The following is a 27,025-nucleotide window of genomic DNA, read 5'->3' as shown; positions in this document are numbered from 1 at the left end:
TTCATGAGCTCAAGTCCCACATCAGGCTCTGCACTGACAGTGGGGAGCCTGCGTGGGATTCTCTCTCTCCCTCGCTCTCTGTCCCTCTGTCACTCGTATGTACTCTCTTTCTCAAATAAATAAACTTTATTATAAAAAAAAAACTGAAGAAAAGAGTTCCATGTTATTGTTAAGGTATTTCTAAGCATAATACCAAAGGTAAAAACCCAAAAGGAAAAAATTTACTATATTAGAAACATGTTTTGACCACAAAAAGAAAAAGAAAAGAAAAGCTCCTGAACAAAATCAAAGGCAAGCAACCTTAGGAAACAGATTAGTAATAGGCGTCAATGAAAGAAAAGAAGCTGGTATTCACCATATATAAAGAGCTATAACAGAGCAACAAGAAAAACACCCTAACTTAAATGTGTACAAAGGACACAAATGGGTAATTCATACAAGAAACATAAATGCTATGAAGCAAAAACTGTCCAATATCTCACTGGTAATCAAATCCGAACTAAAACAATGGGAAGTTACTTTCACCCATCACAGTGACAAATACTCTGAAAGGATACAATAGCTGGTGTTTGTGACAGAGCAGACTGTTACCCTTTTGGCACGACACTATGGCAATGTGTGAGTAAACTCTAAAAACACCATTATGCTCTTCGACTCAAGTCCACTTCTAGGTACTATCTCCTTAAAAAAAATGATAAAAAAAAATCAGTCCAAAAAGATTTCTCTACCAGGGCGTTTATCTCAGCACCGTTTACAACTGTGGCAAGGAAAACTGAAATGAACTAATATTCGTAGAAGAGAATCAGTTAAATAAATCTATACCTTTTCATACCCTATTGGAGAAGGAATTTGGGGAGTAACTTGAAAGTAACTTATCACAAGTGTAAATGTCATATCCAGTGATTAAATTCCCAGAAATCTTTTTTTCTTAATTTTCAATATTTAATTTTTGTATTTTTGAGAGAGCGTGAGTGGGGGAGGGTCAGAGAGAGAGGGAGACACAGAATCCAAAGCAGGCTCCACACTATCAGTGCAAAGTCAGGCACGGGGCTCGAACCCACGAACCCTGAGATCATGACCTGGGCCAACCTTGGACGCTCAACAGGAGCGCCACACAGGCCGAACAGGAGCGCCACACAGGAGCCCCAAATTTCCAGAAATCATAACGAAAGGGATAATCACACAAGAATATATGTACAAGAATGTTCACTGATGCATTTTTTCCTAACAGGGGAAAGTGAGAAAACCTAAGCATCCATCAAAAGGTAAGAATTTAGGAAATCAGAGCAAGCAGTGAGCTCTGTGGGAGCAGACATTTCGCTTTGCTCTAGGTGCTGTCTACTCCCCGTGTTGGGTTCCTGATGGCCTCTTACAAAAGTGTTGACAAATGACTACATCCACACTTTAGAAGACTTTCCACCCGAGGGGCACCTGGGTGGCTCAGTCAGCGAAGCGTCCAACCTCAGCTCAGGTCATGATCTCACGGTTTGTGAGTTTGAGCCTCACATCAGGCTCTGTGCTGACAGCTCAGAGCCTGGAGCCTACTTAGGATTCTGTGTCTCCCTCTCTCTCGGCCCCTCCCATCCTCGTACTCTGTCTCTCTCTCTCTCAAAAAATAAACAAACATTTAAAAAAAATTTTTTAAATTGGAGTGCCTGGGTGGCTCAGTCGGTTGAGCATCCGACTTCGGCTCAGGTCATGATCTCACAGTCTGTGAGTTTGAGCCCCGCATTGGGCTCTGTGCTGACAGCTCAGAGCCTGGAGCCTGTTTCAGATTCTGTGTCTCCCTCTCTCTCTGCCCCTCCCCCTCTCACACGCTATCTCTCTCTCTCTCTCTCTCTCTCTCTCTCTCTCAAAAATAAATAAACATAAAAAAAAAAAAACATAGAAGACTTTCCACCCTATCTGAAAGAATCAAGCAGGTTTGCAGTGGGAGGACATCTGGGATGAATCTGTGAGTGAATAAAGCAAGTTGCAGAATAACACATGCGGTATAATCTCATCTTCCTAAATAAGAGATATACATACACACATATATGCATTTCACAGGCATAAAGGTCACAAGAGAGATGTACCAAATTGTTAACAGCTGTTACTCTAAGAAACAAGGGTAGGAGAGGTGGGCGGGTTTCATCTTCTGCTTTTGCTACCGCTCTTCTACACAGCTTGACTTCTTGTTTTCAGTATTTCAGAAAGTAGATATGAAATTTAAATTTTTTTTTTTAAATCCAAGGGTCACCTGGGTAGCTCAGTCGCTTAAGCATCTGCCTTCAGCTCAGGTCAGTCTCCCGGTTCATGGGGTCGAGCCCCGCGTCGGGATCTGTGCTGACAGCCTAGCCTGGAGCCTGCTTCGGATTCTGTGTCTCCCTCTCTCCCCGCCCCTCCCCCGCTGATGCTATGTCTCTCTGTGTCTCAAAAATAAATAATAAACATTTAAATAAATAAATAAATAAACCTAGAGTATTAAGAAGGGTGCATCCAAAAGATGGAATGCCGCCCACATCACTAAAAATCAGGCCGTGGAAGGTTTAACTACAGAGATACGCCACATGAAAAATGCAGGTCTCCACACAGTAAGTATAGGATGCTCACCGTTTTTTATAATATAGGCAATATATGTTGACAGAAAGACCAGAAAATAGATATTAAAATGTTAAAATGGTTATCTCCGAGTAGTGGGGCTATGATCGTCCTTTTTCCCCTTTTTCCAAATATTAAATTCACACTATTATGAATCAGAAATAAAGAAGTGTTTTAGTATATAGTATCATGCATTAGAGAATGATACATGAATACTTACAGAACCAAAGAATTGGGATGTACTGCAGTATTTCACAGTGTAAACCAGGAACCCCGGATTAAAACAACACAATTATGTAAGGGATTTATGAAGCAGTAAAATCACCTTGCTGTAATAGGAAATGGCCTCCTTATATTTGTCAATTATGTCCTCAGGACTCAGACAGTTCTTAGCACGTCCAATTTCAGCACTGGTGTCGGGATTTATGCCATTGGTTGTGAGGGCACCTGCAAACCAAAAGAAAGAAAAGAAATAATCTTTTGCTTTTTCTGTCTTGCTTCTTTGTTTGAAAGAGGGGCACAAACCAGATAAAACTTAAATATTCCCTACTGCAATTCAAATAATAATGCTGTTTTTTAAACCTTCCTAACTCATATACCCACTTCCTGGCTCACATACCCCCTTCCCGGCTCACATACCTCCTTCCCGGCCCACATACCCCCTTCCCGGTCACATACCCCCTTCCTGGCCCACATTACCCCCTTCCTGGCTCATATACCCCCTTCCTGGCTCATATACCCCCTTCCTGGCTCGTATATTCCCTTCCTAGCTTATATATCCCTTTCCTAGCTCATATACCCCCTTCCTAGCTTATGTATCCCCTTCCTAGCCTGTATATCCCCTAGAAGTCTTACCATCGAAGCACCATATGAAATGTTAAGTGACTCAAAGTAAGTTTTCCTCCTTGTTGAAATTTTCTGTTAAAGAACATGGAGTGCATTATAGAAAAGTACCGTGTTCATAATAACCAGCTTAGGCATCTGGAAGACCACGCCAGTGGCGAGCACTATCTCACAGCTCTACACTCTGAGTGCCAGCAGGAGGCCACACTGTCTCCTCAAATGACCACCAACTACATGAAAGCATTTTCGGAACCGTCCAGCCCTGAAGAAACAGAACTCATAAATGCTAGGATCCTTTCTGTGGTCATCATTGTCTACTTCTGGCTGCCTATCAATTAGCAGAACCACCTAATTCCCCGGCCATCAGACCAATGTGGGGGAGAGTTCTGGAGAAATCTCCATTTACAGAACATAACCAACTACACATGGAACTCGGACAGGGAAAAAAAAAAAAAGGATGAAGCAGTTTTTGATTTCACAGAACACAAAAGCGACTCTCCCAAGCCTCAGTAACAGGAACAGCTGGGCTCCTGCTAAGCCGCTAGTTTATCGCTGGGACAAACTCTTCAGGCCTTCACACCTGCTGGGGTCTCAGGCACGGGGCTGCTGCCCATCCCGACAATCCATAGGACACAGGCGTGCCTCTCAATGCCTGCCCCATGCGTGCCAGCTTGTCTCCTACCCTTGCTTCTGACCTTGGCCCCATCTTCTCACCTGCTTGTTTGACATTCTGTTCTTCTCTAAGCTGTCTCAAATGCTTTTGGGAACAAGACAGAAGAGTAAGTGGATAGAAAGACAGATGGACAGGTGACAAATGGACAGAAAGACTCCAAGAAAAGGGAAACAAAGAAAATTTCCTACACAAAACCCTCTTCTCGTTGGGGAAGAAAGAACCACCACAGGGGACCAGGAAGAGGCAGGTGGCTTAGGATCTTGTTTCCTCTGGATTTTGTGAAAATCACAGCAAGGGATGAGAGGGTAGAACTATAAATAATAAAAGAAAAGGGCATGCTCGAAAAAACCTAAAATATACATTTTTTAAAGAACAGATTCCAATCACTGAGGCCCAATGACACAATTCTTGAGTGCTACAGAACTGAGAATTCCACCTCCGAGCCACAAGACACCCCTCTGGAGCAATGAGCACTTACACAGAGTGGTTGTACCATCATCACAGCCAAAGATACGTTCTTTTGCACTGAGAAGGACTCAGAACCTGTGCTAACAAGGACTTTGCAGGTCCTCACTCACAACCCCCAGCCACTCTAGGAAGAAGGCACTCCTAGTGTATCTCATTTCCGCGGGTGATGAAACAAGTCCTGGAGAGGCCGAGTATCCTTACTAGTGTTCAAAATTACAGAGCCAGTGACTCCAGGGTAGGACCTGAACTTGGGCCTACATTTTCCACCACTGTACGACTATGCTTTGCATGTTTTCCTATATATAATACACTTATTTCTGGCTAAAATATTTAATAAGTAATAGGCAGTCTTGATTTATTTAATAGGCTCTAACAATTTATCTTTACATCCTTAAATTCTACTCTTCTCCCTTGAAGAAAGGGAGGGAAAGATAAGAGGGGCCAGAATGAAGCGGGTCCTTTGCTCTTCATATGGTACCTCCTCTCTTCCGAACAGTATACGATCAAGACATCTCCAACCACGAAGAAGGAGGAAATGCCCCTCCATCTTTTACAGAAATGGCACCACTGAAAATGAGGGTTCATTCAATGATGACCTTCAACGCCAATACGCGGGGGGGGGGGGGTACATGCCCACACCACAGCCCAGAACAGCACAATATGTCAGAAACTAACAAGGGCAGAGCTCACTACACAGCTTAGTGGGTCACAGCGAGTTAATTTTGTTCAATAAAAGAATAAGAAGCTCTAAAAATACTAGTATGCGATAGATGCAATCTTTCTTGACATCTACAAAGTATCAACAGCCCGCACACAACGTTAATGTGGACCAGTGGAACCAGGAGTCATCAAGGCTATAGCCTGGAGTCTACAAACGGGAAAAATCAACAAAACAGCCAGGCTGACAGCCAGGCTGGAGGGGAGGAAAAAGAGAGAACACAGGAAAACGTGGGCAGAGAAGTTGGGAAAACAACATAATCACACGGGTTCTCAGGTATCCATCCAACCATCATCCATTCATCCAAGAGACAGGGAAAGAGTTACCGAGTCTGCTTGCGTGCAAGACTGCGTACAAGGCACAAAACCGGAAAGGCAACAGACACAAAGGAAAGCAAAGCAGAAATAAGAGGGCATAAAGCAGAGACAAAGGAGGCAGGGGACAAAAAGACAAAACCGTGAGAGAGAAGAGAAACACCGGTGTTCAGAAAAGGCAGGGGCCGGGGCGCCTGGGTGGCGCAGTCGGTTGAGCGTCCGACTTCAGCCAGGTCACGATCTCGCGGTCCGTGAGTTCGAGCCCCGCGTCGGGCTCTGGGCTGATGGCTCAGAGCCTGGAGCCTATTTCCGATTCTGTGTCTCCCTCTCTCTCTGACCCTCCCCTGTTCATGCTCTGTCTCTCTCTGTCCCAAAAATAAATAAACGTTGAAAAAAAAAAATTAAAAAAAAAAAAAAAAGAAAAAGAAAAGGCAGGGGCCAACTGGCGCGGTGGAGATGCCGGCAGCGATGCTGGGTCACACTTACAGCCGCTGTCCTGCTATAAAGCGAAAGCCCCGCAACGTGGATACTCCGCCCCGTCGGCGGAGGGACAGCAAGGAAGACAGTGCCGCCAGTAGGTCTGGATGTTACACTGGGCGAGCGCATAGTGAGCTCCCCCAGCACGTCAAAGACCGGGGCAGACATGGACCCTTTTCATCAGTAGTACTGGGACGGACCCCTGGATGGCCATTTGGAAAAAGATGAAAACAGACCTCACACCAAATACAAGAGTAAATGCCAAATGATCTAGGATCCAGATATAAAACAGAAAACCATAAAAGAAGTTCAACAACATAGGTGAATTCCTCTAAAACCTGGACAGAGGGAAAGCTCTCTAAATATGATGCAAATCCAAGCGCAATTTTAAAACACTGATAAATTCGGTCATGTGACAATGCAGCAAAAATACCACAAATGAAGCCAAAACATAAATGACGGTCTGAGAGAAAATAGCTGCAATATATACCACAAAGGGCTAAGAGCTCTAATGTATAAAGAGGTCATAAAATTGAGAGACAAAAAGCTAAAAGTCCAAAAGAAAAAAATGAGCCAAAGATACGAGCAGACAATTCATAAAAGAAAAACACAAAGACGGCCCTCACCATTTAAAAAGATGCTGGGTATCACCTGTGGTAGGAGGCATCGCTTCTCACTCTTAGCGAGCTGGCAAAAGCGTAAAAAGTCAACAAGGAGCTCGGCTGACAAACTCGTGGAGAAAAGGCACCCTCCTGCACGGCTCCTGTGAGTGCAAAGTGGTGCGACCCCAGTGGAGAGAAATTTGGTAAAATCTAGTAAGTGTGTCTATATTTTTTAACCTTTTGACCCAGGAATTCCATTTCTAGGAATTTATGGTGAAGACACAAGCCCAGTAACACAGCAGTACATATGGATGAGGCTACTCACTGCAGCAGCACCTGCAATTACAAAATGCTGGAAACCAAATGTCCATGCAGAGGAGACGTGAACAGAATATGGCGCAGGTGCGCGCATGCGCACGCGCGCGCGCGCGCGCGCGCGCACACACACACACACACACACACACACACAGTGTGCCACACAGCTGCGGAAATGGATGAGGAAGATCTCCACACCCTGATAGGAATCGATTTCCAAGATATGTTGATAAACAGAACAAAAAAAGCCAAATATAAAAGAATATATGTGATACGCACAAGAAATAGAAGTAAGAACATCTATCTGGGTTGTTTGTTTGTTTAACAACAACAACACACACACACAAAACACAAATAACCCCTACAAGAATGAAAAACTAGGAACAGATGAGATTAGTTACCTATGGGGTAGATGGGATCAGGTGGGAAGGATAAGAAAGGCAGTGACCCTTCTCTGGATACAACTTTTTGTAAGGTTTTGACTTTTAGAACCATGTTCAAGTTTTATATAGTGGTAAAAAAAAAAAAAAAATCAATCAGTAAAGATAGGGGAACCTATATGGCATACAAGCAGAAACAAATGAGCCTAACGGTATTTCAAAGTAATAACACAATTACATTGACAGGGAGATTAAAGAACAAACCCAATCAGCTTCTGATCACAGTACCTTCTACATTTATCCTCAGTATGAAGACAAAGAGAGCACAAACAATTCTTAAATTTTACTTAAAGGTTTGTTTTTGTAGTGATATTGGTTAGTAATTCTGACGTTCTATATACTGTAGGACTGAGAAAATGAGTGCACACTGAAAATAGTGGGAGCCAGATTTCCCACTGTTGGAGAAGGAAGATATGAATATAAAACAGGGAAAAACTAGAAAGATTCCTTGGGGTTTGTTTGGGTGGGAATTAGAGATCACAGAGTATGAACTCTAGATGACACTATGAATTTCTCAAAGGGTGTAGAAGAAATAAGCCTATTTAGTGTCCAGGTGTTGGTTTCTAAATACCATTCACCAACAAAAGGAACGAGAACACTGGAGAGGAGTGTCTGATTTCAAAGCTGGGTCTGGGAAAGTATAAAATGTACATAAATATCTCCATCCAGAAAGTAAAGAAGTGCTCAAAAAATGATGGGGAACTTATAAAGGATACCAGGGCCAGCTTGAAGAGCTTCCATTGATCAAATCTAGCCAATGGACCATATAATAAAGAATGAAAGCAATGGATTAGAACTCACTGAATAAAATAAAGATCCACAAGTCCACAGTAATGACAGATGGACAGACGGATGGAAAGATGGGAGGGAGGGGTGGTGGGAGGGGTGGATGAATTGACAAATGGGAGGAAGGAAGGAAGGAAGGAAGGAAGGAAGGAAGGAAGGAAGGAAGGAAGGAAGGAACAGAGAGAAGGACAGAGGAGCTCTTACTTGCATTAGAATGCTAATAAGTGGATAAGTAATGATGAAGTTAGACCATCAACACTTGGCAACCATCAACAACTCAGGTAAAAATCTTTAGTAAATGCCAACTGCTATATAGAAGTTTGATGAGAAATAGGGTATTTACATAGTCTCAAAGTGTTTTTCCACAAATCACTCATCAATCACAAAAAGGAAAATAGTTAACTTTACCCTGGAGAAACCTAGCCAACTCCACAAAGTTATCGCCAATAATGGGACAAACCCACCTCACGGGCTCCCTGATACAATGCAATGAAGACAAAATACCCCTTATTCTGCATCCTTCACCCTAGCAAAATGCATAACATCATAATCATGAGGCAACTTCAGGAACCCAAACTAAGGAACATTCTATAAAATACATGGTCTATGCTCTTCAGAATATCAGTGTCACAAAGGACACAGAAAAGCTGAGAAACTGTACCAGGTTAAATGATACTAAATGACGGGAAAACAAAATGCGATGTGTGAGCCTGAGCTGGATCCTGACTCGAGAGACAGAACTGCTGAACTGCACCAGTTAGTACAACAGGTTAGTACAGAAAACTGCATACAGTATTCTCTCAGTTTTCAATTTTCCGATTTTAATCACCACACTATGGTTTTGTATATAAATGATCTTGTCCTTAGGCAACGCTCTACCTTACTCAGGGTAGGGGCAACAGGTCTGCAACTTACTCTTGAATGGCCCTAAAAGCTGTATATAGGCACGCAGAGTTCAAATAATAAAACAAGTGGTAACAATGGTAAATCTGGATGAAGACAGTGTCAGATTTCTTCGCACTGTTCTTGAAACTTGAAATTTTTGGAAGTTTTAAGTTATTTCAAAATCAGAAGTTAAAATAATTATAATTCTGGTAAATTCAATCACAAAACAAGTCTATTAAAAACAGGATGTGGGGGGGGGGGGCGCCTGGGTGGCTCAGTTGGATGAGCGTCCGACTTCAGCTCAGGTCACGATCTCATGGTTTGTGAGTTCGAGCCCCGCGTCAAGCTCTGGGCTGATGGCTCAGAGCCTGGAGCCTGCTTCCGATTCTGTGTCTCCCTCTCTCTCTGCCCCTCCCCCATTCATGCTCTGTCTCTGTCTCAAAAATAAATAAACATTAAAAAAAATTTTTTTTTAATTTTTTTTAATTTAAAAAATTAAAAAAAAACAGGATGTGGGGGGCACCTGGTTGGCTCAGTCAGTAGAGCAGGGAGGGGACTCTTACTCTCAGGGTCATGAGTTCAAGCCCCTTGCTGGGCATAGAGGCCTGGCCACCCAGGCACCCCAAGATTACTTTCAAACAAATAAATACATACATACGGGGGCGCCTGGGTGGCTCAGTCAGTTAAGTATCCGACTTTGGCTCAGGTCATGATCTCAGGGCTCGTGGGCTCAAGCCCCGCACTGGGCTCTGTGCTGATGCCGGGAGCCTGGAGCCTGCTTCAGAATCTGTGTCTCCCTCTCTCTTCCCTTCCCCCACTCGCGCTCTGTCTCACTCTCTCTCTCTCTCAAAAATAAATAATAAACATTAAAAAGAAATTTTAGGGGTGCCTGGGTCGCTCAGTCGGTTGAGTGTCCGACTTCGGCTCAGGTCATGATCTCGCAGTCTGTGAGTTCGAGCCCCGCGTCAGGCTCTGTGCTGACAGCATAGAGCCTGGAGCCTGCTTCGGATTCTGTGTCTCCCTCTCTCTCTGTCCCTCCCCTGCTCATGCTCTGTCTCTCTCTCTCTCTGTCAAAAATAAATAAACATTTAAAAAAAAATTTTTTTTAGGGGCGCCTGGGTGGCTCAGTTAAGCATCCGACTTCAGCTCAGGTCACGATCTCGCGGTCCGTGAGTTCGAGCCCCGCGTCGGGCTCCGTGCCGACGGCTCAGAGCCTGGAGCCTGCTTCCAAATCTCTGCCCCTCCCCCGTTCATGTTCTGTCTCTCTCTGTCTCAAAAATAAATTAAAAAAAATTTTTTTTTAATTTTAAATAAATACATACCCACACATACATACGTGCACACACACATATACATAGCTACGTAAATAAAACCTAAAAACATCTTAATTTAAAATACAGAAAAACAGGGTGTGTTTTTGTAAACACAAGAGCACTACAACATACACACTTAGGAATATAAATGAAGTTGGAGAAGACACATCACAGACCAAGACCATAGGCCACAAGCAGAACAGTGACTCTTCCACTCATAACATCCACTGCGTTCCTCCAACAAGCCAGCCGCCTGGCTGGGCGCTGGGAAGGGATGCACTGCAATGAAAACATCACCGCAGGGGCCCTATGATAAAAGTGACACTGTGACGACTGCCAGACCCTTCATAATGAACCAAGTCTAGCATGAGGATCTAATTTCTTTTCCCTGAAAAAGTAGAAATCCCAGAATAAGAACGGTGATATATCAAGAGAGTTAGAAACTGACTCAGGAAGAAATACTGAAGGAGTTGTGATTCTTAAGCAAGTGGAAGAAAGTTGGAGGAAGCATGGTAAAAATCCCAGAGCAGAGATAAGATAAGACCGGAAAAAGTCACTAGCAAGTAGAACCAGCAGACCTATGGAGCGCCCCACCCGACGGGAGCACGGGAGGGGAATACACATTCTTCTCAAGCGTACACAGAACATTCTCCAGGAGAGGCAACATGCTAGACCATAAAACATATCTCAACAAGTTGAAATGAACTGAAATCACACAAAGTACGATCTCTGACTACAACAGACTTATATCAGAGATCAAAAATGGAAGGAAATTTAGGGAATTCACAAATATTTGCAAATTAAATGGCACACACCTAAATAACAAATGTGTCAAAGAAGAAATCACAAGAGAGATTAGAAAATACTTTGAACTGAATGAAAAGAAGAGCACAATATACCAAAAGCGAGCGGGATGCAGCAAAAGCAGTGCTTAGAGGGAAATTTATAGCTATAAATACCTACTCAAAAAAAAAAACGAAAGAAAGAAAGAAGACCTCAAGTCAACAACCTAAGAAACTAGAATAACAACAAACTAAAATCAAGGCAAAAGAAGGAAATAATAAAGATTTTTGTCTTTATAAAATAGAAGTAATTGAAATAGATCATTTTAAAAATAGAGAAAAATCTACAAAACTAAAAGTTGGTTCCTTAAAAAAGATCAATAAAATTGACAAAATGCCCCCCAAAAAAGGACAGAAGAGTCAAATTACTAAAATCAGGGATGAAAGGGGATGTCTGGCTGGCACAGTCAGGAGAGCATGGGATTCTTTATCTCAGGGTTGTGAGTTCAAGCCCCACGTTGGATGTAACGATTACTTACATAAAGTAGGTAAACAAATAAATAAATAACAAAATTTTAAAAGATTACAAATTAAAATGAAATCAGGGCTAAAAGAATGGACAGTACTACCAACATTAAAAAATAAAAAGGAGGGGCGCCTGGGTGGCTCAGTCGGTTGAGCGCCAACCTCAGCTCAGGTCATGATCTCACAGTTTGTGAGTTTGAGCCCTGCGTCGGGCTCTGTGCTGAAGACTCAGAGCCTGGAGCCTGCTTCGCATTCTGTGTCTCTCTCTCTGCCCCTCCCCCGCTCATGCTCTGTCTCTCTCCCTCCCTCCCTCCCTCTCTCTCTCTGAGAAATAAACATTAAAAAATAAATTAAAAAAGAAAAATAAATAAAAGAAAGTTTAAAAATTAATTAAATATTATTTAATTAATTAAAATCAATTAATTTTAAAAAAGGATTATTATGGGGCACCTGGGTGGTTCAGTCAGTTAAGCATCAGACTCTTGGTTTCCGTTCAGGTCATAATCTCATGGTTCAAGAGTTCGAATCCCATATCAGGCTTCATGCTAATGGTGTAGAGTCTGCTTCAGATTTTCTCTCTCTCTCTCTCTCTCTCTCTGTCTGTCTGCCCCCTCCTGCTCACTCTCTCTCTCTCAAAATAAATAAACAAACCTAAAATTTTTTAAATAAATAAAAAATAAAAAGGATTATAAGGGGATATTATGAATCACTGGAATCACTGCATGCCAATAAATTGTATACCCTAGATGAAATGAGAAAACTCCTAGAAAGGTACAAGATACCAAAACAAACTGAAGAACAAACAGAAAAACTAAATAGACCCATAACAAATTAAGAGATTAAACCAGCAAAGTTTCTCAAAGAAAAAAAAAAAAAAAAAAGCCCAGACACCAATGGCTTCACTAGTGAATTCCACCAAATGTTTAAAGAACTAACACTAATTCTTCACAAAAAAATATAACAGGAAAGAACATGAGCCATTCTATGGGCCTGACACCAAAATCAGAAAGACGTCAAAACTACAGGCCAATATCTCATGAATACAGATGCAAAACTTATCAAGAAAATAATAGCAAACTGAATCCAGCAACATTTAAGATGATTCTACAATAAGACCATGTGGTATTTATCTCAAGACTTGTTTAACACACGAAAATCAATTAATATAATACACCCTATCAGCAGAATAAAGGACAAAACCATGATCACCTCAGAAGATGCAGAAAAAGCATTTGACAAAATTCAACATTCTTTCGTGATAAAAACACTCAACAAACTGGGAATAGAAGGGAATAAATAAAGAACATCTGTGAAAAATCTATAGCTAATATTATACTTAATGTAGAAAACTAAATGCTTCCACTCTAAGATCAGGAATAAGCTAAGGATGTCCTCTCTCACCACTTTTAGTCAACAAGGTACTAGAAGTTACAGCCATGACAATTAGACTAGAAAATTAAATAAAAGGCATCCAAATTGAAAAGGAAAAAATCCTATTTTCAGGTGACATGATCTTGCATATAGAACATCCTTAAAAATCCACTAAAAAAAACTATCACATCTAATAAATGAGTTCAGCAAGGCTGCAGAATTTAAGAGCAATACATAAAAGTTAATTGTCATTTCTACACATTCTACACACTTGCAATAAACAATCTGAAAATGCAATTTAGAAAACCTTTCTACTCACAATCATTTCAGAGAGAATAAAATATTTAGGAATAAATTTAACCCCCAAAAAAGCATAAAATGATACTCTGGAAACTCAAAATACTGTTGACAAGAATTAAAGAAGACCTAAATAAATGGAAAGACAACCCTTGTTCACGGATCACAAGACAATATTCTTTCTCTTAACTATTTTTTTATTGTTTATTCATTTTTGAGAGAGAGAGCATGCCTGGGCGAGGGGCAGAGAGAAAGGGGGACAGGGGATCTAAAGCAAGCCCCATACAGGGCTCAAACTCACAAACCGCAAGATCATGACCTGAGCCAAAGTCAGACACTCAACGAACTGAGCCACCCAGGCACCCCAAGACTTAATATTCTTAAGACGGCAATACTCCCCAAATTGATCCAGAAATTCAATGTAATTTCTACCAATATGCCAGCTGGATTCTTTGCAGAAATTAACTATCTGAATCCTAAAATTCATAGGGAAATTCAAGAGACCCATAACAGCCAAGACAAATTTGGAAAATACAGGGGGCGCTTGGCGTGGCTTAGTTGGTTGAGCATCCAACTGTTGATTTCGGCTCAGGTCATGATCCCAGGGTCATGGGATGAAGCCCCATGTCAGGCTCCGCACTGAGTGTGGAGCCTGCTTGGGGTTGTCTCTCTCCCTCTGCTCCTCCCCTGCATTCTCTCTCCCTCTTTCTAAAATAAAAATTAAAAAAATTTTTTTTTTTTAATCCCAGCTGGATTCTTTGTAGAAATTCACTAGCTGAATCCTAAAATTCATGGGGAAATTCAAGGGACTCATAACAGCCAAGACAAATTTGAAAAATATGAACACAGTTGGAGGACTTACATTCCCCAGTTTCAAAACCAATTACAACTTATCCCTAGGAGGGAAAGTTACCACTAATTTTTAAATTTATTTTGTTTACCTTTATTTTCTAAATTCTCTACAATGAACATGACTTTTACAACAAGGAAATATAAGGTACTTTTAAAAGCATGCACACCTAAAATTGCATTAATTAATTATAAAGAAGTAGGGGCACCTGAGTGGTTAGGGATCCCACTTCCTCTCAGGCCATGATCTCGTGGTTCATGAGTTCAAGCCGGGCATCAGGCTTTCTGCTGTCAGCACAGAGCCCACTTTGGATCCTCTGTCACCCTCTCTCTCTGCCCCTCTACCACGCAGGTACGCGTGCGCTCTCTCTCTCTCTCTCTCTCTCAAAATAAACTTGAAAAAAATTATAAAGAAGTAAACAAATAGCTAGTGAAAAAACAACAAATGAGTACATTTGTTTATAAATGGAAAATTTAAAAGCGCAAACACATGCAGTTTCTACGGAAATCTATAAAACATTGAAATAAACCCATTTTCAAAAATTATAATTGAATAATAAAAATTCAAGAAATGAAGGAAAATCATATTTGACACACCAACTTCAGATACATGGAGAGGAAAGGCCTAGAAATCACAATTCCTGCAACTCTGACACTAACTCAGTATAATGAGAGGAAAATCTTTATCCAGGAGACGGTAGAATTCTGAGCATAAGACAGGTTAAACCCAGTACAAACTGCACTAGACAAAGTGATGATTTTTTAAAATAGAATTCTAAAGTTAGAACATTGTTGAAAAGCTACAAAAATGCTCTGAAAAGCAGATTGAAATAGAGGGGAAGTCTATCCTCACACCACATACAAATGCAAGCTTATATTTGTTTACTCACAGCACTAATTAGTTTAACCAAGGCAGAATATTTTAATTAAAACAAATAATCAATATTACACTTCCCTTGTCAAGTCTAGTTCATGAAATTTACTCTGCTATGTAACCATAAAATGTCTTAGATCTAAAATTAGTGAAAACAGCTTTGTATGGTTCGTGGAATTCTTCTCAAAGTTCCAGGCTTTTCAAATAGATCTGAGAAGTATTTCTACGTTATCTTTTCCCTTGTGAAACAAACAACAGATACTGTTGTCAAAATTCTGGTACTACGGGGGTGCCTGGGTGGCTCAGTCGGTTGAGCGTCCAGCTTCGGCTCAGGTCATGATCTCGCGGTTTGTGGGTTCGAGCCCCGCGTCAGGCTCTGTGCTGACAGCTGGGAGCCTGGAGCCTGCTTCGCATTCTGTGTCTCCCCCTCTCTCGGCCCCTCCCAGGCTCATGCTCTGCCTCTCTCTCTCAATAATAAATAAACGTTAAAAAAAATTTTTTTTTTAATTCTGTTACTATGGACGGTGATCATGGTCACAGTGTTCTAACTAATCTGCTGGACAAAAGGCACTGTCTAAACACTGTAAGCAAACAAAATGAATATAAGGAAGAGAGTGACCCTATTTTGGGAGACTTCTAATCTATTTCGACACCGGGGGTTTGTTTCATTGGTTAGCAAAATGAAATCAACCCAATGTTTTCTCTGAATGCTCTGTAGTCATGACTCTACTTTTAGTGTCATGACTAGAAAAGCCTGAAGCACAAATTTCTTAGGTCAATTAGCAACAATCATCACTGGTAATGCATCACTGAGTAATGCAGAAATTCATTCATAGCAATGCTTCCACCTGCATTAAACCTAAATAAACCTACACTGAACTCTGCAAGGTGAATGAAGAGATGAGGTCCCAATGAGAAAAAAAAAAAAAAAACAGTAAGAAATCAAATAGGCAAAGAGTTTTTAATAAATGATTTAATAAATGAAAGGAACAGAGTATGGTGGTTAAGAGGCCAGATACTGGAGACAAACTCATGGGTTTGAACTGCCACATCACCACTTACTAGCTGTGACCTTGAGCAGGTCAATGCACTTTTCTGCATCTCGATTTCCTCATCTATAAGTGAGGCATCACAACAGTAACTATCTCCTCAAATCTTTGTAAGGATTAGGTTGCTTTATATGTAACGTTTATATACGGCACCTTATATCTTAGATATGACCGAAAAGCACAAACAACAGAGAAAACACAGACACACTGGACTTCATCAAAATTTGTAATGTCTCTGCTTCAAAGGGCACCATCAAGAAAGTGAAAACAACAACACACAGGAGAAAAAATTTTTAAATCATGTATCTGATAAGGAAGCTGTATTCAGAATATAAAAAGATCTGTTACAACTCAATAAGAGAAAGACAAATAACTCAAGTAAAAAATGTTTGATAAAGGATCTGGACAGATATTTTTCCAAAGAAAATATACAAATGGCCAAGAAGCACAATGAAAAGATGCTGAGCATAGTTAGCTATACGGGAAATGCAAATCTCCAGGACAATGAGATACCACTTCTCGCTCACTGGAATGACAATAATCAGGATAGTAACAAGCACTGGTGAGGACGTAGTGAAATCGGAACTCTCCTATGCTGCCGATGAGAATACAAAATGGTACAACCACTTTGGAAAACGATCTCGCAGTTCTTCAAAACGTTAAATACTGAGTTACCACATGGTCCAGCAATTCCATTTCCTAGGCTTACAGATAAGAGAACTGAAAACATTCACCCACAACAACTTGTACGTGAACGTCCACAGCACCATTACTGACAACAGGCAAAAAGGAGAAACAACCCAAATGTCCATCAACCGATGAATGGGTAAACAAAAAGTGGTATATTCACACAGAATAATATTATTAGCGATGAAAAAAAGTACTGATTCGTGCTACAACATGGATGAACCTTGAAGACATTACGTTAAGTGAAAGCAGTCAGTCACAAAAGACCACATGTGGTCTGATTCCATTTTCCTAAAATGTCCAGAAGAGACAAATACATAGAGGCAGGTGAGTGAGCGTCTGGGATTGGGGGTGTGGAGGACGAGGCAGTGAAGAGTGACTTCTAAGGAGCACAGGACTTCTAGCTAGGGCAGTAAATGTCCTAAGATTGATGTGGTGATGTGTGCACAGCTCTGGGAATACAGTAAAAACCACGGAATTGTATATTTTAAAAGGGTAAATTGTATTAAAGCTGTTTAAGAAAAAAAAAAACAGCACCTTAGAACAGTGCCTTCACTGTAAGCACAAATTTCTTATTTATTTTTAAGTTTATTTATTTTGAGAGAGAGAGACAGAGACAGTGCCAGTGGGGAAGGGGCAGAGAAAGAGGAGAGGGAGAGAGGGAGAGAGGGAGGGAGAGAGAGAGGGAGGGAGGGAGGGAGAGAGGGAGAGAGAGAGAGAGAGAGAGAGAGAGAGAGAGAGAGAGAATCCCAAGCAGGCTCCAACCTGTCAGCGCAGAGCCCAGCGTGGGGCTCGAACTCACGAGCCATGAGATTATGACCAACTGAGCCACTCGGGCGCCTCTTGCTTATTTTTATTATAGGCAGGAGAAAATCCCTTCAATGTGAAAACAGGAAAGCAAATTTGAATTAGCTGAAATTGGCCAACAGTTGAAACAGTTGCTGAATGGACATGACATGTTCAGAAGTGACCAAAAAAAAAAAAAAAAAAAAAAAAAAAAAAAACAGTTTGACACCAGGAAGCATTCTGTTTCAAATGCAGATCAAGGGCTCAAAAGCCTAGCTGCTAGAAATGACTAAAGGAGAAACTTGGTTCTTTTTCTTTTTTTTTTTTTTTTTTTTTTTTTTTAGTCCAAGTTAGTTAACATACAGTGTAATAATGATTTCAAGAACAGAATTTAGTGATTCATCACTTACATTTGACGCCCAGTGCTCATCCCAACAAGTGCCCTCCTTAATGCCCATCATGCACTCAGCCCATCTCCACACCTCCCATCCAGCAAGCCTCAGTTTGTTCCCTGCATTTAAAAGTCTCTTATAGTTTGTCCCCCTCTCTGTTATCTTATTTTTGCTTCCCTCCCCCATGTTGATGTTTTGTTTCATAAATTCCACATTTCAGTGAAATCATGTATTTGTCTTTCTCTGACTTATTTTGCTTAGCATAATACACTCTAGTTCCATCCACACTGTTGCAAATGGCAAGATTTCATTCTTTTTGATGGCCGAGCAGTACTCTGTGGTATATATACCACATCTGCTTTATCCAGTCGTCAGTCGATGGACATTTGGGCTCTTTCCATACTTTGGCTCTTGTCGATAGTGCTGCTATAAACACTGGCGTGCATGTGTCCCTTTGAAACAGCACACCTGCATCCCGTGGGTAAATGCCTAGTAGTGCAATTGCTGGGTCGTGGGGTAGTTCTATTCTTAGTTTTTTGAGGAACCTCCATACTGTTTTCCAGAGTGGCTGCACCAGCTTGCATTCCCACCAACAATGCAAAAGAGATCCCTTGCTCCGCATCCTCGCCACCATCTGTTGTTGCCTCAGTTGTTAATGTTAGCCATTCTGACAGGTAGAAGGTGGTATCTCATTGTGCTTTTGATTTGTATTTCCCTGATGATGAGTGATGTTAAGCATTTTTTCACATGTCGGTTGGCCATCTGGATGTCTTCTTTGGAGAAGTGTCTATTCATGTCTTTTGCCCATTTCTTCACTGGATTATTTGTTTTTTGGGTGTTGAGTTCGATAAGTTCTTTATAGATTTTGGATACTAACCCTTTATCTGATATGTCATTTGCAAATATCTTCTCCCATTCTGTCGGTTGCCTTTTAGTTTTGCTGATTGTTTCCTTTGCTGTGCAGAAGCTTTTTATTTTGGTGAGGTCCCAATAGTTCATTTTTGCTTTTGTTTCCCTTCACTCAGGAGACATGTTGACTAAGAAGTTGCTGCGGCTAAGGTCAAAGAGGTTGCTGCCTGTTTTCTCTTCTAGAATTTTGATGGCTTCCTGTCTCACATTTAGGTCTTTCATCCATTTTGAGTTTATTTTTGTGTCTTGTGTAAGAAAGTGGTCCAGGTTCATTCTTCTGCATGTCACTGTCCAGTTCTCCCAGCACCACTTGAGGAGAAGCTTGGTTCTTAAAACAAATACCAGACCAAGCACCCAAACGCTGTCAAACTCTTCCTTCTGGCCCTCAAGATAGTTGTAGGAAAAGCAGGTATAAAAAAAAAATCTGAAAGTTTGCTTTGAATGGTATATCCAATTCAATTTCAAAAATAAAATGGAAGTGATCCAATTTTGTCATGACTTCATGTGGAAGGCTTTTCTAGGGAGCTGAACAATTCTGTGACCCCAGAGAGAACATCCGCTGTTCAGATTTAGAGACAAAGAAGAATCATACTACATTGCTCCAAGGAGTGATGAAGTGATTCCCTACCAACACATTTGCCAGGGTTTAAGTAGCAGGAAAGAAATTGTTGCAGAGGAAAAATTTTCCTCTACCCTTCAAAGGTTCCTCTGGATGGTCTAAGAATTAAATTGACACGAGACAAAAATTTTTTAAAGGTTTATTTATTTTTGAGCGAGACAGCATGAGCAAGGGAGGGACAGAGAGAGGGCGGGGGGACAGAGAATCCAAAGCAGGCTCCATACTGACAGCAGCAAGCCTGATGTGGGGCTCAAATTCACAAACCATGAGATTATGACCCGAGCTGAAGTTGGACACTCAACTGACTGAGCCACCCAGATTCCCCTGATATGACACAAATTAACAGAAAACAAAATTTAATTTCGTGCATTCAGGAACCCCATGTTCATGAGCTACAGAGACAGAAAGGTAAAATGATGAACCTACGCCATCCTGAGCTAAGGAATGGGAAAGGCCTGGGCTTTAAAGGGAAGGAGAACAATTCACAGGGCAATAAGAAGAAAAGCACATGTTTGGTAATTAGATATATGCCCTGCCATACAGATGGGTCATTTTTCTTTCCTTTTTTTTTCTAATTTTTAGTTAGTTAACATACAGTGCAATATTGGCCTCTGGAGTAGAATTCAGTGATTCATCACTTACATGCAATACCCAGTGCCCATCACCACAAGGGCCCTCCTTGATCCCCATCACCCATCTAGCCCATCACCCACCCTCCTGCCTCCATCAACCTTTGGTTTGTTCTCTATCATTGAGAGTCTCTTGTGGTTTGTTTCCCTCTCTTCTCCTCTCCCCGTTTCCCATATGTTCATCTGTTTTGTTTCTTCAGTTCCACATATGGTGGATCTTGAGGAACTTAACAGAAGACCATAAGGGAGGGGAAGGGGGAAAAAAGAAAGTTACAGAGAGGGAGGGAAGCAAACCATAAGAGACTCTTAAGGTGAGAACTGAGGGTTGATTGGGGGGGGGGGGGGAGGCGGAGAGAGGAAAGTGGTGATGGGCATGGAGGAGGGCATTTGTTGGGATAAGCACTGGGTGTTGTATGGAAACCAATTTGACAATAAATTATATTTTTAAAAAAATAAAAAATAAATTCCACATATGACTGAAATAATATGGTGTTTGTCTTTCTCTGATGGACTTATTTTGCCTAGCGTAATACACTCTAGCTCCATCCATGTCATTGCAGATGGCAAGATTTCATACGTTTTGATGGCTGAGTAATATTCCACTGTAAACATACATCTCTTCTTTACCCATTCATCAGTCAATAGACATTTGGGCTCTCTCTATAGTCTGGCTATGGTTGATAGTGCTGCTACAAACACTGGGGTGCAGGTACCCCTTCGAATCTGTATTTTTGTATCCTTTGGGTAAATACCTAATAATGCAAGTGCTGGGTCATAGGGTAATTCTATTTTTAGTTTTTTGAGGAACCTCCACACTGTTCTCCAGTGTGGCTACACCAGTTTGCATTCCATACGGGTTATGTACATAAAATTTATCATTGATAATAACTCTTATTCCGGAAAAGATACCAAACTGAGATTCTTCTAGGTAGCTAAGAGAGGAACTAAAGTTTCTCTTGATCCCACAGAGTTCCAATTGCCTTCAACTCCAAATAGTCCACATGCCAAGCAGGCACAGTTTGGGGAGACTTGCTCTGAACGCCCTCAAGACTAAGGCCTGAAAGATCAGACCTTAGTGAGGAAGTTGGCCCTGGCACCAAAGGCCCCGTGAGCAGAGGCCAGAAGCAGAGTGGCAGGAGCTGGGAGGTAGGGGGAGAGCAGCACCTCAATGTTCTACTTGCCCTCCCCTAGGAACAAAGATCAAGTTGGGACTGCTACAGAAGATGCCCTGGGACACCCCATGCTGGTTTCTGTGTCCTTCCCTGCCAGCTTCAACCTCAACCACAGGATTCCCACATGTCCCCATATGACAAAACCCGTAGACGCCCCCCCTTCTACCTCCATTACTCTAAACTCGATTTCATTTCCATTCAACCTCATTTTGAAAAGTTTCAGGAATAAAAAAGATGTATTCTTTTCTCTCAAAGGACTGGTTTCTGACAGCTCAAAGCTACTTCTACTTGGTGTAAGTATCTACCTCTCCTGCAAGTCGTGGTTGACACACTAAAATTCAGTACTTCCGTCAGGCAGAACTAGCCAGATTGGGCTCAGCAACTTCTACTGATCAAACATCAGTACACCCGACATCAATGTAATTGTTCAGCTTCTCAGTGGGGGGCTGGGGGGGGGGTCATTCAGTCCCTCAGCCACCCCCAAATTATTTCCTCATCGCAACCCAGGTCTCCAGAAAACAAACCAAAGTCCTTTGTTTTCCTTTCTCTACACCTTCCACAAACCCTGTCAGGAAATTAGCACAATCGTATGTCAATTATATCTCAATAACCTAAGGGGAAGAAGGAAGAAAGGAAGGAAGGATGGAAGGAAAGAAGGACGGACAGAAGGACGGGAGGACAGAAGGGAAAGAAAGAAAGAAAGAAAGAAAGAAAGAAAGAAAGAAAGAAAGAAAGAAAGAAAGAAAGAAAGAAAGAAAGAAAGAAAGAAAGAAAGAAAGAAAGAAAGAAAGAAAAGAGAAAGAAAGGAAGAAACTATCATGGAACATCTTCTAGAGGAAGGATTCAACACAGACGTGAAAACAGAAATCTGCAAATCTGAAGCAATTTCATTTCAGAACGGAGACACATTGTGAGATTGAAATAAATGCACTGGTCACAAAACATTTATTAGCATGACTGTCCGATTTCTACTCCTCAAAGGAAGAAATTTTTTGATTTTTTATTTATCTTTTGTCATTGATTCTAATTAACCCAGAAAATAATAGAGCTCATTGTGAAATAATTGGGCACTACAATAAAAGAGATTTAGCTGCATTAATTACAGAAGTTAAGAAAGAAAAACCCACCTCTGTAAAACACAAAATTTCTTTCTCTGTTAAGAACACATATACAGAATGCAGTAAAGAATTTAAATTCATGTTGAGAGAGCATAAACCACAAAATCAAAGTAAAGTCATTACTATGAATAAATTCACAATTAACTGGATAAGCATGCTCGATGCATTCAAAGAATTTTAAATCATTGCAAATCATTCACGTAACCATGCGAGACAAAGAATATACCTCTTCAACAGACAACATAAATCAGCAGGGTGCCCCATCAAACAAAGACCACACAATAATCAAGTATTTAACAGTTCTGATTTAAAGTTACTTAAATCAGAATGTTCCAAAGATCATAATCCAGAAATTTTAACCATTCACTCACACCACCATGAAACAAGCACTTAAAGAACCAAAAGAAACTAAGCACATAGATCATGTACCTGGATCAATGAGAACTTCTTGTGCCCCTGGAAGAAAGAACAGAGTATGGTCTTTTATTTGGAAAACAAAACTATTTTTAAAGACAACTACTAATCACATTTCATGCTTCACATTGCCTTGAAAACTCTGAGGCACGTCTCTCTGATCAGAAGAGCAATTCTGAATAACAGTATGTCACAAGTTTGGTGCCTTTTTGCTTTGGAAGGAAAAAAAAAAAGCTGCCATCACCCACACCCTGCACAAACTGTAAAGTGCCTCTTGCCTGCTGCCCTCCCACCTTCCAAGTGCATACTCCCCTACTCGCCTTAACCAAGGAGAATTTCTTATTCCCACAAATAAGCCAAACGACAAAGGAACAGTAATTTTTTTGTGTGCAAATATACGCCCACAGCTTGGAATAGAGGGGAAAGTTATTGGAAGGTTATATGGAACTTAGCTCTACCCTCCTGAAATCTCACACTCGTTCACTGAATCGCTGCACGCTTCACCAGCTACAGATTTCCAACTTCTAGAAGGTGCAATACAAAACAGTTAACTTCACTATTATCAAGAAGCTTTTGAAAGCCTTGATCATCTGCTAAACTACCCAGATACTAATGAGATCCAAATAGCCTTCTCTGGAGGACAGAATTCCCTGTCACCTGAAGAAACACTGATCTAAGAGTTGTGCTTATCATTAGCTACGATCATTTGCAAATATGTTGACAAGTTCAAAAAGGTGTGTCCCAGTAAAAGCTAGTCTTACTGAAACAGCATATTCACTCAATTGATAATACAGAGACTATGTCCCACAATCATATTTAAGAGCTATTTTGTGTACTGCAATCTCTACTGTTAAATGAAGACAAAAAAAATCACTGCGATTTGAAAGCCATGACTATAATAAAATTTTAAAAATAAAAACAAACATAAAAAAAAACAGGTGCTTCTACTGAATACCAGCTATACACCAAGCACGTGCTTGACAACATTGTGTGTGGCCGTGTGATTCTCACAGCATCCCCACAGAGTGGACAGGGACGATTAACCCCACACCGCTGATGACGAAACCGTAGCTCCGAGGAGCCAGGGACGCCCCACCGTCCCACCCCCCAAGACACCTGCCCTGTGAAGAACACGCAGACCTCCCCTACAGGGACACTTTGGGGAACTGGGGGCTTCCAGATGACCCTACGAACTTCTCCTTCATTGGAAAACCTGCTCGAGTATATCACATTGTGCCATGTCTGTTAAATAGGGAATGAGACTGAAACTTTTTCCTGCCTCAGCACAGTCATTATCACAACCATCAATTACTTGACCTCTCGGCACATGTAGTGATGAACCGGGCCCCATACTAAGTGCACTGCGACTGCAGGGCTTTTAAAGTTACCTTCGTCCGTGTGTAAGAGTCTTTGTCTCACGTCTCACACAGGCCGAGGACTATCACTTCTCACTGGCCTGGAGGGACCGCCTAAAACAACCCTCGTCTGCCTTTTAAATTCCCTTCATCTCATCCCGTGTGAGTCTGTAAGCCACATGGCCCAGATAGTTTCTTCAAACAGCAAAGAAAAAGCTCAGCCACAAAAAAAGTAGACAGTTCTTTCCCAAATGGACTTCAACATCTAATTGGACTTCCTGGGAGCCTTTCCTTTTATTAGCTCACCTCCAGCCACTTACTAGTGTTCTCACTGGGAGGAGCAGCCCAAGTACTTTGCTGTCTGTTATCTGGCCTGTTCGCAAGGGTGGGGGACACGGGAATAGTGGGTGCTGTCTGAGGATATCGCACAGTGAGCGAAAGGGTGTCCTGCAGCCCGGTCTCCACGGCTACAAGTACCCTGACGGGCTCTGAGATTTGATTATCAGCATCGTGAGGCTCCAATGAACTGATTTCACATTAACCGAACTCCTAAGAGACTAACGTAAGAGTGGAGGTTGAACTTGTTAGTGTAACAGAAGACAAAACGTTACCGATCAGACCAAATATCACAGTGCAAATATCACAGGGGAAGAGCACACTGCCCCTCAACGGCCCGATCACGGGCAGAAGCAGAGCAGGACGGGCTTCCGTAGATTCACTGGGACCAAATATCTGTTAGGGGGACGGACTTGCCACCTGGACGAACAATCGAGGCTGGCCACAGTGACTCCCACGGGCACCCCGGTCAACACTTGCGTAACTCTCCCTCTGCCAGTCTTTCTAGGCTGGCAGAGCCCTGACTGACGGACAGACACACATGCAGACCTGCAGACGGGCTGACGTCCCAGAAACACCTGAAACCAGTCTCCGGGAGTCCAGCCACACCGCCAGGTCCCTGCTCTGACGCCAGCTCCGTGAGCTTGGTCGGGTTGCCTACCCTCTCTGTGCCTCAGTGTCCACATCCGTAAAATGGGGGCAATCATCAAGCCTACCCTGCCGGGCTGCTGTGAGGATTCAGGGATTGCATCAGGCACGCTCTGAGAAACACGGATAGCACATGTGAAGCACTCAACGAACGGTAACTATTAAGGTGACTTCACAAATCTCCCTTCTAATCATCTTCCATAGTTCCTCGTTGTCCCATTTACAAGCTCTTGGGGAGTACCCTCCTGCTCTACCCCGTGACCTGGGGAAAGTGGGAGGAAGGGGCCATTCCTCCCACTGCTCCGGTCCCCACGAGGAGGGCTCTCCCCGTAATGCTCCTGACCGTGTCGCCCGGCTCGTCCTCCTCACACGCGTGGCGTGGCTTCGGGAAAGTTTGGGGGGCGAGCTGGGCATGTGAACCCCTCTTCTTCCCTGGGGTGCCCGGCTTCCCCCGTGTCCTGAAGACTTGGGCAGGTCCTCTCAGGCCCAGAGCCCCCTGGGCCGGTCTGACCAGTTCCAGATACAGGAGGAACACGCCCATTTTCCTGCACCCCTAAATTTCGTGGAGAATGCGGCTTTATCAGTAATAAAGGTGACATCTGTCTCCTCCTGCCCACTCCCATCTCATCTCCCAGTTGGCTGGTGGAGAACACAGGAGTGCAATTTTTGGACCCCTTAAGCCCCAACATACGCTTAATTAACGAACAGTTCTGTGACTTCAGGTGGGTTGACTACAGAACGCCCCATCTCTGACGCTGCTGCTAAATTACGGCCACAGGAGCTACCGACCCTCCTCAAACCGTTCACTCACTTCTTAACTGCATCTTTCTTCGTGGAACTGTCACTTCCAATGTTAGTAATCGCCAAAGAGTATAAAATAACGGCTTTGTGCAACATAACAGCTAAAGTTCACGAGCTCTTTTACGAGATAACCACTGTGCTAAACGCTTGACATAATTTCTCCCTAATCCTCATAATTCTCCAAAGAAGACATTAGCATCCTCATCCAGATGAGGAAAAATCTCAGAGAACTGACGCCAGTTCGCACGACTAAGTGGCGGCCTGCACACTCACGCCCGAGACGAAACACGAGGCTCGCTTCCCGAAACCAAATCACCTTCCGCTGATTAACCCTCGGAGAGTTCGCGGTTCTTCAGCTTGAAGGCGCTCCAGACGCTGCATCTACCCCTGTTATGAAATCACGGCTGCCTGGCTTCTAACACTGGAAGAAAGTCCAATTTCACCACTGTTCACACAGCACGTCTGAAATTTTCACGCCGAGATGACAGAATAAAAATAAGATATAAGTGGAACGCCTAGACAGAATGGACGCTGTACCATTCTGAAACACGAAACAAAAAAAAAAAAATCAAATTAAAGGACTGTTGGTTAAATAAATCTTCTTTTACAAACAGGAAAAGTGAGAATGAGACTTTTCAAAGGTGCAACAGCGCCACCTACGGCCACAGAAAGGCTTTCTACGCTGCTGGAAAAGGTGCAAGAGAAATTGCCTACGCGGTAAGAAAAAAGGTCAGCAAGGGTTTTAAAAACAGGGTGCTCAGACACCTTAACCGAAGCTTATCGAACACACAGCGAGCACACGGCAGCTTCAGGGAAGGGAGCGTATTCAGCACTTGATCTGGGATCTTTAACACTCCCGAATATAAACAAGACACAGGCTCACGGAAACTAATCTGAACGGGAAGGAGTCTTGGGCTTCGGGTCCAGCCTCTTCGTTCTGCAGACAGGGAGACTGAGACCCAGGGAATCTGTCCTTCCAGCCATCAGTAGGAGAGCTT

At 42.2% G+C, this 27,025-nt stretch overlaps 1 protein-coding gene across 6 annotated transcripts in view; it reads right to left on the bottom strand.

The window, feature by feature from the left end:
* TRAPPC9 (trafficking protein particle complex subunit 9) overlaps positions 1-27,025 on the bottom strand; it is a 573,855-nt gene that overhangs the window by 522,597 nt on the left and 24,233 nt on the right. For 5 of the 6 annotated variants that reach the window (XM_045453562.1, XM_045453564.1, XM_045453567.1 and 2 more), the window contains 2 exons: positions 22,903-22,929; positions 2,906-3,027 (listed from right to left, as the gene is read on the bottom strand). In XM_045453562.1, the coding sequence (XP_045309518.1) occupies positions 2,906-3,027; positions 22,903-22,929 (149 nt within the window). The remainder of the gene's footprint in view (positions 1-2,905; positions 3,028-22,902; positions 22,930-27,025) is intronic. The other variant, XM_045453563.1, reaches the window with a different exon arrangement.

Source organism: Leopardus geoffroyi, chromosome C3 (assembly GCF_018350155.1).
Source record: "Leopardus geoffroyi isolate Oge1 chromosome C3, O.geoffroyi_Oge1_pat1.0, whole genome shotgun sequence".
NCBI lineage: Eukaryota > Metazoa > Chordata > Mammalia > Carnivora > Felidae > Leopardus > Leopardus geoffroyi.
Note: the sequence above shows the minus strand (reverse complement) of the source record. Positions and strands in the feature narration are given on the sequence as shown.